Consider the following 17,609-nt stretch of genomic DNA (forward strand, 5'->3'; position numbering starts at 1 on the left):
TTCCATAATTCACAGTTCGTCAGTCTTATATTTTCCCAATTACTGTCCACTGAACTTTAATACCTACTACGTAATTTCCTGTTTTTGCGCCGGTTGCATAGAATTCTGTGTAGTACATCTATTTTTCGCGTAATACATGTTCCTGTACCGTTTGCTATTTACGAATTTGTGTTAACGTGAAGTCGTTACAGCGGGAAGGCTATATTCGTGCATGAAAGCTTCCCTACAGCCTTGTGTACAATTGGAGCGTTTCATGTCACAACCATCCAAGTGTATGAAATAATTATTTCATCTTTTGGTATCACGTAGATTCAAGCATATTTGTGTTACAGTTTAAGTGCCTAGGTCACAGAGACTGCTCGTGTTTCTGCTGTGCTTGGAACTTAATAAACATCTCGCAAGCGTCTTGCTCAAATGTCTACAGTATCTACTATACCTCGGAACGGACAGTAACCTTAGTTTTGCAGGTACATAGATTTTTGGCAGATGAGACTTAGATATCTGCGGCAGGTGTCACATATCTAGTGTAAATATTTAATGGCCGTCAACGTAGTTTTTAGGGTTTCTTGGGCTGTTCGATCGACACAAACCAAATCAATAAAATCACTATAGGAAACCGACTGGCATTCCAGTAATCAAATATCAGCGCAAACATTGCTTCTCTAAGCAAAGTTGCTTTCTTTCTATTACCTTTCAAGCTATAATGCTTATATATTTTGCCATTTTATCCCTCGCTAATAATATGCTCCATTGATTCATAGTAACATTCTTTTCACAACTGTGTATATGACGAAAAAAACTGCTTATATCAGTGAATGGTAATGAATTAACTATTTTAATTTTTATGAGTGTTATTTTGGCTATGAATGTACGCCATATGATTGAAGTTTCAAGTTTCTTGGTGAAATGATATCCTCGTGTATGACGAACTTTAAAGTATATTAAGCAAACAGATTACTACTATTAAGCGGACAAGGTTTTAATGTAATTACGTGTCATACAAATTGGGCATTGCTTTGGCCTGGCGTATAAAGATGCTTTAATATTTTCCAGTAACTTTCTACTGGCAACTGTGTGCAAAGACAATAAAAAGCATGTTACTGTTAATTAAAGATCGTTCGTGGAAAGTAAACATCAATGATGTGTTACTGAAATTAAGAAACGTTTTTATTACAAATGTTGGAGAAAGCGAACAATCAGATTTCGAAGTGGCCTATATTTTCGTTTTAATGCCTATGCTGAGATGTGTGAACTCGTCATTTTCATGGAGAAAAATATTATGCCGCCTGCGACATCACAGACGTCTTCCTCAAACAGTTTCATCTAGACTCGTGAAGTTTGATTTTAGTTGTTTTATTTCTGCGTTTCTTTTGCTTTCAATTTTACAGCATGCTCCGGACCTTACGCTGTCGATGGCGTGGGCTGCGTGGCGACTGGAGGGGCGCAGAAATCCAGGCAGCCGCGTCGGGTCTCGAAGTTGTTTCCGTTGCTGTGGCAGCCACCGTAGACGAACGGCTTGCAGGAGTTGGTCGTGGCGTCATAGTAGAAGCGCGGTAAGAAGGCCAAGCAGTAACCAGTGTATGGGGGCCTACGGCACACGTCTTTTACGGAGGCTGCAAATAAAATAAGAGTCAGGAGTGAGAGAACCCACTGAGCAGCGAGCGAAAATTCATGCGCTATTACAGCGAGGAGGCTTTAGCGTAGGGCCTCTCCCTCGCCTGAAAGCAATGCAATAAAATTTCTGCATGACGGTGTGAACTGAATTGCCTCCTAGACCGCCTGTGGTGCTTTCCTGCATTTCCTTCTTTTTCCGTGGATGCGTGCCTACTGTTTTCTGATCACTTTTCTTTTTGTAGAGCTCCAAACCGGCTGCTGGTTGTCCTATTTTCAGTTCTGTCATTTCAAAGATTGAGAGGTTCAGTTGTGGTTACCAAATCTTTCTCTTTCTATATAGTTCGTGTAAATGTACGCTTCGCAACCGCCGTACGGAGCGTGAAAGTTTTACACCACAAGGTGTATCTATGTTAATATGACGGTTTTCACATTATCCACGCTTTACTGTTCTGCAGCTGCATTCAGGCTGCGAGAGACGCCCATGCTTCCGACACATTCGGCAGATTGACCGGTTTGCCTACTCGTAAGCCTCATAAATTTATTTCATTTTCAAAGCATTAACCTAAAGCGAAATAAATATATCTGAACCTGAAAAAGGAAATATCAGTGAAAAGATCGAAGATTATTCGGTACACTTGTGTGCTACCCTTCTGGGACACTACCAGGTTTGTTTCTTTTTGTGAGGGAAGGTGTTCCGTGTGTTTCTAAGAAAATAGGCATTGAAGTCGCCATCTCCCTTTCTCATGTATACCCCGCCAAACTCAGCGCAATTTAAGTTTTCTTTCGTGCATTCGTCCCAGCTCTCCGGCGAACAAGATCTTAAAAGAAAAAAACGCCACCACTCGGCCTGGGAATCATACAGCTGTCACAGTATTTTTCAACACAGGGAGCCACCATACTGAATCTCATTTTGCGAGACCTCATGAAGATGAGTTCGTCAACAAATTTTGCGGGCTTATCGCTGGGAAAAAGGGCGAAGATAACGCGAGCTTTTGCTTGCCCTCCGCACCTGAAGATTCTCTACAGGACAGTGGCAAGCAGTCAGACAGCACGGCACGCGAAGCGAGAAGCCCTTCGCATTATCGTGTACTGTGCATTCTCGTCGCGTTGCTTTCAATGGTACCTCCCGGCGAAAGGGGGTCGGATGTGAAGACAGTGAGTGAAATGGTAAAAAATTCACCTTAACAGAAGCAGTTGCCGAAAAATTCTACAGACGTCGTTACAGGATAAGAGGGAAAGTCTGAGTACTCCACCAAATGCGTAGAGTTTTCTTTATATATTTGAATCTACAGCAGTATGTTTCAAACTGACTGGGAGCGAGAACTAGGGTTCGTGCTGTGCCATTGCGCTTATCACTAACCCAAGGTCACGTTTGTACTTGCGAAATATTTCCTAGGCTCTGGTTACCTCGCACAGCGTTCATTGCATAGAACCTTCATATTGACTTCATTCACACGGAGGTGAGCCGGCAAATTTGCACCGTTCTCAGATGTGGACATCTCTTACCATATAGAAGACTCTCGGTAAATCCTCCAGGCCTTTCGATTCCTGGAATTCCGGAAGAAAACAGCTTCATTGAAAACAGCTGAAGACAAAAGCCAACAGGTGTTGACTACTGGCGCACATTGAAACGGGAACTCAATAAATAAAGTGTACATAAAACTTGTCTGTTTTCATTGGACACTGCGACATGGAAACCAGTCGGGCAGCGTACACCAGGCAAGGCTGTTCACCTAAAAGCCCCAGTCAACCATGTGGCCACATAAATGAAGGTAGAAGAAGGTTATTATGGGCACGATGGCTCGTCTGAATCACTAGTCTCATATTATGCTTATGATACAGTAGCGTATGCTTATTATGTAGTTTTTTGTTACTTGAAGACTACTGAAACTAGAAAGCCAACCAAAGGAAGATGCTGGCCATAGAAAACAAGATGAACGAGAGAGCAATGCTCAGCAAAATGCATGGATAGCGAAATTTGTACTTTTTTCTCGTTCTTACTTGTGATATTTTCAGTTTAAACTGCGGAGCTTCTGTGAACGTTCTGTGCTTTACTCACATTTCGCGCATTAGCGTTATGCAAGGAAGTGTGCGAGTATAATCTATGCACTTACGCTTTTCATCAGCGCAAGTCTTTTCGCATTCTTCCTTTGTCTCGTATCTGTTCTCGTTGCCACCGCAGCCGCCGTAGAAGAATTCCTCACACTGGTGAGTCCTCACGTTGAACCACCACCTCGGCAGTAAAGCTTTGCAGAAACCAACTTCTGGGTCCTTCGTGCATTTCTCCTCGTAGGAGGTGGCCGCTGCAACAAAAGTTTTTTTTTCTGAGGCTGTGGCCAGCTGTTCATATTTGCTGTTTTTAAATAGTACTAACATCCTGATACTCTCGTCTGGCGCCAGTAGCGGTTAACATATAAGAGCAAACCTTGTGAACTAGGACGTTAATGGACAGATATGCGAGAATAAAATCTGCTTTAGAAATCCGGTGCTCCGACTCAGAATCTTTTCTTAAATGTTAAATATGGCGCAATTATTTAACCTACTCAAACCTACCTTCCAGAATAATATGAGGCAGGTTGTTACCGAAAAAAGTTTTTGTGCACTAATTAAACGATCTAGGGACACAAAATTCCGGTTGTGTGCTGTCTTCTTCAGAAGGGTGCGGTGATATGTAGATCACTCCGTGTAATGAGGTTGCGCCAATTAGATAATTTATAATTGCATCGCATTTGTTTTTTTTTACGGAACACAGACCCACCTGTCTCCCACCAACGCTTTCAACGCTCTCAAGTTTGCATACCTTAATTTCATTTTCACTATGAGTCAAAACGACGCTATTAGTTATCAAGGTTTACACAGTACACAATCCATTTCAACCAGTATTTTTACTCAGCCATGAGGACCTTACTACATTTCAACAACCCAGAGACACTGGCATTCTTCGGTGACTTCAGTTCCACATTAAGCAAAGGCCGAATTCAGCTCACTTAAGTTCTTAGTTTTCACCCCAGCATTTACTAGAATTGCCACGCTAATACCATCTTCGCTCTGGCGTACTATCGCCTCAGTTACCGCAGTGCCACTAGCAGTTCAGTGCTGCTACTTATTGTCTTCGGCATGAAACTCACCAAGTGTGGTGCAGATGAGAGCGAAGATGACACAGAGTTTCATGTTGAGGATGATACTGCCGCGAGATGGCTGAAGCTTTCCTAGCACGCCTCGACTTTTATACACCAGGAAAACAATTGGCAGCAGAGTGTTTTGGGCCAACGCTATCTCTTGCAGGGATGCGTGCAAGATAAAGCAAATGTTGCAATCACCGTCGATCCCTAATTGGCTACAACGAGCTCGAGATATTGGAACCTACGTCCGTATCTGATATACGAAGTGTTTCTGGGCTGAATGAAATGGTGTCAGCATCCTGTAACGAGAAAATAAAAAAAAATTCACGCAGTTCTTTCTTCTGCAGTTCGCTTTGCTGATACAGAAAGTAAATGCTTTCTTTTGACTGTAAAAATAGAACTGCAAACTACTATTAATAAGTTCTCCTAAGTAATGCCACGTTAAATTAGAGAGAACTCAGAATGCTTGATATGGAATGGGCTAACGACATTTAGTCAGCGGGCAAACGATTTGAAAGCGGCTCAAGTTCACGTTTTTTCTCGCCTATGCGGAGTTTTTACTTTTTTCAGTGTGCATACCCATAGGCTCTCATTATTCTAACCAGGGCAGGCTTCATTAGTGATACTGTGAGTGGAGAAACGTATTGAAGGAAGTTTTACTTGCTTTTTGGCCGCTTTTAGTCCTAAAACAATAACTGCTTCAGTTCAATGCTGGCAAAAAAAAATGTAATAGATCTCTGCAATTTTTGTATTTATTTTCGTGCTTTTTGGGACTAGCAGTAAACGAGAAAACGCCGCCGCGGTGGCTGAGTGGTTATGGCGCTCGGATGCTGGCCCGAAAGACGCGGGTTCGATCCCGGTCGCGGCTGTCGAATTTCGATGGAGGCGAAATTCTAGAGGCCCGTATACTGTGCGATATCAGTGCACGTTAAAGAACCCCAGGTGGTAGAAATTTCATGAGCCCTTCACTACGGCGTCTCTCAACCTGAGTCGCTTTGGGACGTTAAACCCCCATAAACCAAGCCAAACCAAGCCAGTACACGAGAAAAATGTTGCAACTATATTACTCTGTGACAAGTACCGAAGACCAAATTGCACTGCTTAATGTAGTCGTGACCATATAGCAGTGTCCTGAACACGCAGAAATTTTCTTTTTTATATTTTTATTCACTTCCTCTAGCTGCTAAAACAGGCAGGATAGGCAGCCAGGCACTGTGACTGAATGAATCGCCCCAAACTCCCCTATTTCTGGTGTCTGGTAGTGCGATGCCAAGCAGCTCCACGCTATAGCAATTTATTTGTGCATAATAAATAGTTTTAGGCGCAAAAAAGGACAAGACACATAGGGTAGGAGACAGGACGAAGCGCCAACTTCCAACTGATTTTAGAAAGCTAGGTGGCCTTTGCTCCCGTACTGATAAAGAGAACAGCAAGGAACGAGGCTGCAGAACAAAGCACAGGAGACCGTTCGTAAAATGTGCTGAACGGGTGGTCTACGAAATCCCCCTGTCTTGCGGGCACTCCTACATAGGCCAGACTGGCAGGTGCCTGAATGAGCGAACGAGGGAACATGAGAGAAACGTAGAGCAGAAAAAGGAAGGCACACATCTAACTAAGCACCTTAGTAAGTGCCCGTCCCGCAATTGTGAGCCTTGCTTCACTGATGTGCGCATTCTGGGCAAAAGCTGGAATACTAATGCTAGGGAGTTGATAGAAGCGTTTTTTATCAAAAAGAAAGGCGACCTGTGCGTAAGCGACACATCGATAGTATTGTACAACTGTGAAAAGAAATTCCTGGAGCGCGCCTTATCAAGTCGTACTTGAGCTTTAGGTGACCCATCTGCACATGTGACGACAAGCTATTTAAGTACGTTTCACGCATGCAATAAAATCAGTTGGAAGTTGGCGCTTCGTCCTGTCTCCTACCCTATGTGTCTTGTCCTTTTTTGCGCCTAAAACTATTTAATTATGAACCAAAACCAACTAGCCCAGCAGCAAGTGCTCTTATTTGTGCATTTTTCCTTGCGTGTTTGTGTTCGCTACGAACGTCTATAAGAAAATCAGTGATTGTTGGCTTTCTTCTGCATATGTTATCTAACACGATCGTGGGATGTGCGATGTCAGCGCCCGTTAAAAAATCGCAGGTGGTAGAAATTAATCTAGAACCCTCCCTACAACATGCCTCATATCCCATGTACGGCTTTCGAAAGTAAAATTGTACAATTTACATTTTTTTGTTAAGCTCTTTAAAAACTTTGTCTTAGAGTCAGGTGTGGTTTTGTTTATGGGGTTTAACGTCCGAAAGCGACTCAGGCTATGAGGGACGCCGAAGTCAAGGTCTTCGGAATTTTCGACCACCTGGGGTTCTTAAACGTGCACTGACATCGCACAGTGTGCGGGCCTCTAGAATTTCGCCTCCGTTGAAGTTCGACCTCCGCGGCTGGGATCCATCCCGCGTCTTTCGTGACAGCAGCCAAGCACCATAACCACTCAACCACCGCGGCGACTTAAAGTTCTGAATGAAATTAACGCTTGATGTCTTTATAGATTTACCCACGCCTTTTACACAATCGAACACGTAAACTTTTTTAAAACTACACGATAATTAATTTCTTTACTTCGTCTTGAGCTTTTCGGTTGTATTTGAATGCGAGAGAACAATCAATTTCATAAAAAAGACGAGCTTTTAACATACGCAAATTATCTTGTGGAGTTTCGCAACGCAGTATGTTAGGAGTGTATGTAAGGAAGGAGTGTATGTGATGTATAATATTAAGCTTTTAATTCCAATGTTATAACATGCATGGATCTCATGGTGCTTATAAGGTTGTCAAGCGTGTCTCTTTGTCATCGCATTGCTTCCGTTTTGAGACGTGTTTTTTTCTAATTTCAGCAGATAAAGTGGTCTGTAAATACATTAGCGTGAAATTTACGTGCGTTTGAAGCATGTACAATTAGAAATCTTGGAGGTTTGTGTAGTAGGAACATCCTGGTACATATAGGTACTTCGTACTTATATGGAGGTCCCCCTTCAGCTTTATGCTCTAGGGCCTCTTTCTGCATTATAAATTTGTGTTTATAACCCAACCGTTGAATAAAAGCACGATTCTGATATATATTCACGGAGTGAAGGCAAATGCTGTTGAGATATTAAGGGTGGAAACGTTAAATGTAGTACGAACGCCCATAATATGGCACCTATTATTATGAAGCACCAATTCGCGAATTTTCAGTCTTGTAACGGAAGACCTCAATGATTTTTCAGCTTAGGAAAAACAAATTTGCAACGAAGGCTCTACGGAACTCTATACGCCAATATACTTAAACTATTTTTAACCATGCTTCCATACAGTCGCCTGCTTTTCGGAGCTAACTGAGTAAGCTATAGACCACATAAAAATACTGCTATAATTTTCGAAGCGTTGAAGGAAGAGACTAGGCGAATAAGTTTAACAAATACTTTACAAACATAGTGAAAAGCAGCCTTTACGATCAAGCAACCTCCTATTTAGGCATACCGAGTGTCCCCAAGGCTTTTTAATAAATGCGGCTACTCTAGACGAAGTTCAATTTTTAATATCTATGAAGGGCTGCAAAGCGCGCGAGATTGCTGATCTCCTTATCCGCCAGATAAAGTTTGTCCTTCAACAACTAGTGCCTGCTCTCACTCATACGTTTAAATTGGTTTGGGTACCGGTATGTTTCCCGCAAAAAACCGGAAGCGAAACTTACTGAATGATTTTCAAAAATTATAAAGCGCACTTAGGACAACAGACAAGAGAGACCAAACCACACAAGCGCTTCTCGCAACTGCGCGTTTATTCGAGAAACACACAAAAGGAAGAACAATCACAAACAAAACAAAAGCCATCGCGCAGGCGTGACAGGAAAAGTGCTCATACAGGTGCGTCAAGATAACAAAACTCTCTTTCATGCAAAACCACCATAGGGTCGGCAACACACGTGTGCTGATTCTTACGGATGTGATAGGCCTCTGAAATCTCTCTGGTTAGCTGATTAGGGTGTCGGAACAAGATTTTAGTTTGGTCAAGCAAAGGCTTGCAGCCGCTGCATTCTGAACAGTGCTTAGCGAGATTAGATGAAGGCGACTTATTCAATGACAAAAAATGCTCTTGCAAGCGCCCATTAAGGCAGCGGCCCGTTTGACCGATATAGGTCCGGCCACAAGAAAAGGGAATGTGATACACCGCTCCTTTTGAACATCTGACATAGCGGTTCTTGTGATTCACAGTGCAGCACCGCTTTCGTTTATCACATACACCGCTGCTAGAGCGCGCAGCAACCTTCGCACAAACACTACTAACTTTCTGAGGGGCAGAGAAGAGAACATTAACACCATATCTGTTACCCACGTTTTTTAGTTGATGAGAAAACCGATGAACATAAGGTATGACTGCAATATTTTTCTTTTTCTCCTCAGAACCCTTCAAAATTGACCTATTGAACTCTTTTACTTTTTTCAGCACCTTGCTAGAAGCTAGAAACAGCACGTCCTCTGGAAATCCAGCCAATCTTAGTCTGCTCACTTGCTCGCAGAAACTTCATTTTGTGGGGGCACGACTTGAGCAAAGACGATCCTAGGCAGGAGACAGCAATGCCGCACTTCACAATTCTTGAGTGATTTGATTGATAATTTAAGAGTGGTTTATCAGACCTCGGAGAATACCTCCAGCACACACGATCCTGCACGAAATGAAGTTTTGTGTCAAGGAACTGCAGGCAATCGTTTGTAGAAGTTTCAAAGGTGAACTGCAATCCACGCCCATATTCTTTAAAAATCTTAATAATGTCCACCGCCCTCCTTGTAAATTCATGTCGGTCAACAAACACCAGATAATCATCGACATACCTGAAAATCTTTTTTGTAAGGCCACTCTGATTCTTTTCAATATAAGAGTCAACTCGAGACAGGAAGATATCACTGAGGACGGGCGCTACTTTGGATCCGATACAAACACCTGTCTTTTGAATAAACAAATGCCCATTCCAGTCCACAAAAGTAGAAGCCAGATAAAACGACAGCACTTCTAAAAACGAAGGAACGGAAATACCACAGGCATTGACAAAGCATTGTTCATCATTATCCACGGTAATGCAATCACTAACAAATTTCATCAGTGTGTCATGTGGCAGCGAGTAGAAGAGGTCCTTAACATCAATACTAAATGCAGACGCTCCTTTAGGATTATGATTCTTAAGGTAGTCGACAACAGCCAAAGAATTTGGCGTCTGATATGGGTCCGCTAAGGTAAGGCCTTTTAGGTGCTTTTGCAGGAAGCATGAAACGGCATGTTGCCAAGTCGACCGCTCAGTGACAATAGCACGGAAGGGTATGTCGTCCTTATGCGTTTTGGCTGAAAAGAAGACTTCGAGCCTTAGGCCTTCAGCCTTTTTAGCGCTAGAGCGCAAATTCTCTAGGTTTAAACGCGACAAGAGTTTCAGAGCATTTTCCTTGACCTTTGTAGCTTCGACTTTAACAGGTCTAAAATGTGCTTCCATTGCCGAATAAGCCTTTTTCGTAAATAAGTGTTCGGGTAACACAACGAAGTGCCCCTCTTTGTCGGACACAACTACCCGCTGCTCACTGGATGTCAAAAAATCTACCATAGGCTTCAGGCAACGGTTGCTCTTTTTCCCACCCCCACATCTTTTCATCGCTTGTGTGGTTTGGTCTCTCTTGTCTGTTGTCCTAAGTGCGCTTTATAATTTTTGAAAATGAAAAACCAACTAGCTCAGATGTCAATTACTGAATGATGTTGGTAAGAGCGCTAAGACAGGACGACAGACAAACAACACACGAGCGGTCGTCCCGTCTTCGCGCCGTCATCAACATGATCGTGAACCAACAAGCCCAGCTCACCACTCTCATGAAAGTTACTCTTTTATTTAGGTAAGGAAATAATGAGTGTTCAAGTTCTCAACATGTTTCTGTGTTGCCTCTCAGTGTAAATGTTAGGGAAGAGTAATCTGCAGAAGACTTACAAAGTTTTGTGCTAAGCAGTCTATTAGATCGTCCCAGCTGTATGAAATTGGACTGTGTTTGCCAACCTAGCTAGTGCTTCTAACACAATAAGAAGTTTAATGTTCTGAATGAAATTAACGCTAGATGTCTTTAAAATTTACCCACGCCTTTTACACAATCGAACACGTGTACTCACTTTTAAAATATACCGTAATTAATTTAGTTACTTCGTCTTGAGCTTTTCGATTGTGTTTCAATGCGAGAGAACAATCAATTTCATTAAAAGACGAGTTATCTAACATACGCAATTTATCTTGTGGAGTTTCGCAGCGCAGTACGTTAGGGCTGATTCTTTTCAGCATTCATATAAATATTGTCGTAAGGAAAAATGAACAGGCTTTTTTTTGTATAGTGGTGATTAAACTGCGGAAAAACAAACACAGACCAAGTAGGAGACGAGACACACAAACCAGACCTGGTTTGTGTGTCTCGTCTCCTACTTGATCTGTTTGTGTTTTGGCGCTGTTCAACCACCACTATGCATCACCAACTAGCCCAATCTGCAGTTATTCTTTCTTTGTAGTCTACGCCGACCGGAAGTTTTTTCTTTTAACAGTTGGCAGCAAACGAATTGTCACCCTTAGGTATTATTGCTTCTGAGGAAGTGTATGAATGAAGTCTAAACCACGGAAATAAACTCAACAAAAATTTCAGAGATCTCATTTAAACTTAGGCTAAAATTTCGTTTTGTTTATGGGGTTTAAGTTAACAAAGCTAGTCAGGCTACGTGGGGCCTCTTAGGGATGGGCTCCTGGCAATTTTGACCTCTGAGCCACCGTGGCGGCGCACGGTGGCTGGTGCGCAATTTGCTGCTGTGCACTTTGCTAATGCGAATTTCGGCTTACTACTTTCGGCTAGAATACTTTATTTACCTCACATATAAATTTATGTTGCCTTAATTTGTGTGGAGAATAACTTCGACGATAAACATAGACCGAGTGTTTTTGTCGGTAAAGAAGCCGTACTTCACATTGCAGGTTTAGCCCTTCAATGTTTAATATACATCATGCCCTACATCTCTACGAATTCAACTTTTGTATGAAGTACAAAAGCTGCCATTTGATGATAAACACGTGCCGTCAAGACCAAGACCGACACCGACCCGGAAATGAATGACAATTTAACCTAACCGCACATATAAGCATAAAGAAATCGATGTTGACGTCATCGCTGTTTTCTTATGAAAACGTCGGGTTGGCACAATCCCTTAATTTTTAGTCTTGTAACTGCCTTAATCCTTCTCGTAATTTTACCGTTGCGCATCAGAGTTTGTACAAACTCCAACGGCACATTCACATGCCTTCACTCACGTTGCGCAGTGTGTATGTAGGTTTTTAAACGAAAGAAAAGTCTCGCATTCACTGCAGATTTGAAAAAGCTTAGTTCATTTAACATAACAAAATTATTTTAGCCTTGGCGCCTGATAGCCTTAGTTGCTTTTGTTCCATACACACAACGCAAAAGAAGGCACAGCGTCAGTCATTGTTGGCCTGCCATGAATGGAGGATGACAATAACTGCAGCTCCTTAGACGCAGTTTATGACACTGTTGTGACCTGACCTATTTGGCTCTGCTCCTCAAACAACGCAGTCGAAAACTCGAGCAGCCTAAGTATAGTTCCCCTTTTCATTGCATTACAGATAAAATATAGTTTTACTGCATACCGTAGAAATCTCGAAAAATTTTTTACTTCCCCTCCTCTCTATATTTGCAGAAGTTCTGGATGCGGCTAAATGTCAAATATGTATTTCTACTCCATTGCTTATTTATTCCTTCCTGTGACAGCCTTATGAGAAGATTCAATGTAAATATGCACCTGGTAGTAAACGTCGCTAACAACTTCGAGGTTCGAGTCCATAAGGGAATGTATCTCACAAAAAGACAACGACAGTAGACAATCAACTGCGTTGCTGCCTGCCACGATTTACTGAATGCTGAGCTACATGCAAAACAAAAAGCGGAGCGCGCAGACACAGATAGGGGTAGGTGTCAGTAAGGCACTTAGCACTGTTATCTTGGTATGTATTCTGACTGCCTACGTAAATGGAACGCGCAAGACAACGTTCGCCGTTGGCTGAAAAACACATTGCAGAGATAATGCGTTTTCGGTTACGACCCTGACCCAGGTAAAAATCAGAGTGTTTGTGGTCTGAGGTCATCCGGCGATTCGACACACTGCTGGCAGAAACATTGGTGACGTACAAAGTTTCGCAGCCTCGAGTGGGGCCTGCCGGATGAGTTTTATAAGTCATTTCGAGATTCTGTCCTCGGATAACTGCCTTTCTCAGCAAACACTTTTTTGAGCACACATGATGAGCACCGAGTTTCGTTTGAGCAGAATAAGGCAATGGATCGGCACATACCGTTTCGCAAGGAACGAATTTGGTTTCTCTAAGCCGAACTAAATAGTTTTTTAAGGGAGCAAAGCTTCATCTGCGGGCACGTTAACTTTTTGCACCTGCCTTTCAAGACTTGCAAGCACACGTCCCTTTGACACTTAATTGATAGTTTCAATGCTACATTCTTACTACACAAATAAGGCAGTGCAATGGTTGTGTGCAATGCTCACTACACGTACTAAAATTTCTGACCAAGTACTAAAATTTCTATCACCATGAAGTACGTGCGCACGTGTGGGGGTAGTCGAGTGATCACTGCAGAGGTCAGAGTTTTGTTAAGTTTGAGTCTGCACTGCCCCGTTGTCCATAACTTTCTGTTCGCATATGAACACCCATTCCATGTCAATTAATATTTTGCTACGTGTAAGGGTTTTGTTCCGCATCTTTGCCAGAATTTGAGCTTGTAATTCACATATTGTTATAAAGAAGCGTGCTAAAAATGTAAATTGCATCCCTTAGTCCTAGACTGAGCGTTGCCTTACTCGAACCAACGAGGTGGCTGCTGAAGAAGCAGTAAACTCTTGCGCACAGTGGACACTCTTTGCGCGGCTACTCCAATATGCGGTTCGCTTATCTTCAGCGCTCGGCAACTGAGAACACCTCGGATTTTCTATATTAAGGTGTAATGAGCAGCCTCTTCTTATAGTGGAGCGACAGCGGAGAGGCGATCATATCCTCTAAGGCTGGGACGGTTTTGCGAGGATTTGGATCCATGGTTTTGTGACCTGTTTACAGCGTGCGCCAAAGCTGCCTATGCGTGGCGTGGACGGTACACTGTTTATATTAAGATGGAAATCTTCTTTTTACCAGAATGGAAAGTTGGACTAGTTGTATCCTGTTCATGATGAAAAGCAGGTGCAAACGAAACGGAGACACAGAAATAATGCCACAGGACAGGCGTCGCTTCACAACTGGTGCCTGTCCTGTGGTCTTCTTTCTGTGTCTCCTTCTGGCTTACGCCCGCATTTTCTTCATAAATCTACTTTTACTCTTATTGAGTGCCTCTTATGGCTGTCCTGGTGTTTAGTGCCATAGTCCCCTTTCCTGGCTTTAGCGCTGAAGCGAAATTTGCGCTTGCCGCGCAGTGCTCGTCTACGGGCTCAAAACATGTCTTAAGCCACAAGCTATTGCAGAAAAGGTGGGGCCTAGGGATGCACTGAAACAGGATAAATTTGGAGGGGGCGAATTTCGTACCCTGTTTTTCTGCCTGTACCCGCCGCTTGGTGGCACCGCCTTACATGGGCCTTTCATTTGGGCTGTTATCAAATGCAAGAACCATGGGAGAAGGCGATGGAGCAGTCTGTGTGTCATCTTTTCTTGGTAGAAACAGGAAATATATGGAAATTGTTTCGTTTTGAGTTCTTGCATCTTTCAGTCACCATTAAAAAGCACCTCGCATGAAAACTTGCTGTAGTGTACAACGTGTGTTTCCCACCACGCGCATTGACGACAAAGAATCGTGATTCACTCGCACTCAGATGATTTTGACTGGTTTCTGTACATATTAAGACGTCTATGCCCGTGTAAAAAGTATTCATGTTATTTATTGAGCAAGCATCAAATAATACTTGGAATGCTAAATTTGATGCCGAGTTCTGCCCGGTTTGGACTACATTTCCAGTCCTTCCTCTAGTATTGTGGTGGACTTTCATTGCGGCGAAATTATTGGAAAAGAAAGACTCTGGTTCTCAACCTTGTGTAGAACAAACACGCTAGCTATGGCGGTATGTAGCTGCCCTTGCATTATTAAAACATTTAATAATCAAAATACTATCAAATCACTTTTACCTCCTTCATAGGTGAAAAAAAGTTCCTGTGCTCTGTTATAAGAAGGGATAATTGACATATGAATGAAGTATTCCTTTGTGCAACCAGAATCTTTCCGCAGAGTTCGTTGAAACGTCTATTCATAATATACGCGAGCACATGGCGCTGTAGTTGGCGTCTTGCATGTTGTCTAGAAAATTGCCGTCACCCTTCGAAGTCTATGATGATGATGATGGATTTTTATGGAGAAATCATCTGAGGCCAAAGAGCACCAAACACGCAACTGGTCTACACAGGTAAATGGAATGAGTTGGGTGTGAAGTTTTTTTAATTGGCGGTAAATGAAAGGCCCTAAGAATTGTTTTGCATTCTATTTTGACATGAAGAAAAATTATTAACAAGCTACGCCTATAGGCTTTAAAATATTAACATGCCTTAGCGGGATTTCTTACCTGGGCAGGGACTGCAATGCTCCTTACATGTCTGATTAAAAAATAAACACTGCCATCTCGTAAAAGGTTGAGGTTATGGCTCATATTGTTATAAAAATTCGTGTAGAAAACCTGCTGTTGACAAAAATTTTTAAAGAAAACTTTTGATGGTCACCGAGAAAAAGGGATGGCGGTAGGTATGCAATTTATTTACAGCACTGAAAAGTCGTATTTCCAATCTGGTTCTAGCCTCCGACTATTATTAAAACATGGATAACAGTAAGGCGGACACCGCAGCTCGAGCAAAGCGGTGCCTGGGTATTGGTTATAAGATAGGAATGCGTTGTCTTTGTGTGGCCTATCTTCAGCCTGCACAAAGTTACTTCCTTGAATCTGTCTTGTTTTTCGCTAGCATAACTTTCTATTGTCGGCTTTATTGCATGTAGTTTGTTTTCGGTTACTGTATTCCATTCATCTTGTAATTTTCCCAAAGGGGCGCGTCTGCAGCTTGCAGGCGTTGGTGAGTGGTGACACCACGGGTTCCAGAGCATCCGCAGAGATATCCCCGCAAGGAATGATGGTGAACAGTGCATCACCACAGACCCGAGCACCCGCCCCTAGCCGTGCGTGGCACCGCCGTGTCCGGGGAAAAGGGGAACCCGGTGGTTGAGGCGATGCCGAGCGTTTGGGCCTTTAAGGCCCCTCGGCGGAGACAACACATCACTTTGTCCCCAGCTTCCTGTAGACGGCACCTCCGGCCTGACCCATCCGGGGGAAACCGGCAGTCGCCTTTTCCTGTCCTCCCCTCAATCTTTCACTTTCCTACCTTCTTCCTCACAACTATCCTGTCTTCTCCTATCTTAATTCCTTTTTCCTTCTTCCTGGCGGCACGGGTTAACATTGTGTGACCAACTACCCTGAGTTCCGTCTTATTGGGTTATAGTTGAGGTGTACAGCTGGCGTGGGCAGGACTTTCTTGCAAGTTCCTGTCCCGTCCCCAAGTTGGGCTCCATGGTGGGTGGCTGGCACGGTACCCGAAAAACACACATACTATATGGCTAACCTTCTCTTAGCAAATGATCGCTCTCATAAACGAGGGTGGACCGAAGTTACTACACAGTTTCTGCAAAAAAAAGAAATCTTCCGCAGATACCACGTCGTACACAGTGAGGTACCTGAAAAACAAGCGAGAATTATCTCCCCTTTTATAGTTTCAAAGACTCTCACGGAATCATTAGGCCCTGGCTATAAGGTGACGAAGCTGGCAAGTGGAGATCTACTCCTTCAGATCAGAGACAAAGCACAGCATTCTAAGCTCTCAAACATAGCAACCTTTGGGGAAGTACCTGTTTCTATCAGTGCACATAGATACCTCAACACTGTGAAAGGGTGATTTGAGAACAAGACTTCCTCACTCTGACAGAAGCAGAAATGCTAGACGGTCTCAAGGACCAGAATGTCACTGCAGTACAGCGCATAAAAATCAGGAAAGACAAAGAAATTCCAATAAAGCACTTAGTTCTGACTTTTGCCTCCAGTCAACTACCTGATACTATTGAAGTAGGTTACATGAAAATAGCAGTCAGACCATACATTCCAAATCCTCGCCGGTGTTTCAAGTGCCAAAGGTTTGGCCATGGATCGCAGAGTTGTTGTGGCCGCAAACCTGTGCCAAATGTGCATCTAATGAGCACGAATCTGATGTCTGGAATGCAGCACCAAAGTGCGCTAACTGTGAAGGGGACCACCCCGCATATTCTAGGTATTGCCCATCCTGGAAGAAAGAAAAGGAAATTATTACTATCAAAACCAAAGAAACCATTTCCTTCCAGGAGACACGGAAAAGAAGAAACTTGGGGAACTTTACTGTTCACGGCAAAAACAAGTTTCGCCGATGTGGTGCGACGAGGCGGGGCACCACACCAGGCTTCGGCATCTGCCCAGGCCACACACAGTGAGCCCAAGGCAGGGCCATCCGCGCCCCAGGCAGACGCAGCAAAAGCTGCCCTGCCAACCTCTCAAAAGGGCCCGGCGGCCTCCGGGTCAGCCGCCCGCAAGGCTTCTCCCAGTCGGGAGAGGCCTACAAACAGTACACCCGTGGGCTCTCCGCGGCGTGCCACAACCTCTAGCGAGGTGATGGACGAAGCACCGAGCTCACCTCCGCTGCAGCGGTGGTGGAGCTCTCTTGATAGAAAAAACAAAAAATCGTCATAACTGGCCCCCAAAAAATATG

At 43.4% G+C, this 17,609-nt stretch overlaps 1 protein-coding gene across 1 annotated transcript; it reads right to left on the reverse strand.

The window, feature by feature from the left end:
* Positions 1 to 1,337: 1,337 nt before the first annotated feature.
* Positions 1,338 to 4,891, reverse strand: LOC144132367 (thrombin inhibitor hemalin-like). The gene is made up of 4 exons (XM_077664719.1): positions 4,743 to 4,891; positions 3,729 to 3,917; positions 3,121 to 3,162; positions 1,338 to 1,613 (listed from the first exon to the last, which is right to left on the reverse strand). The coding sequence occupies exons 1-4, from the start codon at positions 4,783 to 4,785 to the stop codon at positions 1,402 to 1,404; spliced, it is 486 nt and encodes a 161-aa protein (XP_077520845.1). The 5' UTR covers positions 4,786 to 4,891; the 3' UTR covers positions 1,338 to 1,401.
* Positions 4,892 to 17,609: the final 12,718 nt, after the last annotated feature.

Source organism: Amblyomma americanum, chromosome 5, assembly GCF_052857255.1.
Source record: "Amblyomma americanum isolate KBUSLIRL-KWMA chromosome 5, ASM5285725v1, whole genome shotgun sequence".
Classification (NCBI taxonomy): Eukaryota; Metazoa; Arthropoda; class Arachnida; order Ixodida; family Ixodidae; genus Amblyomma; species Amblyomma americanum.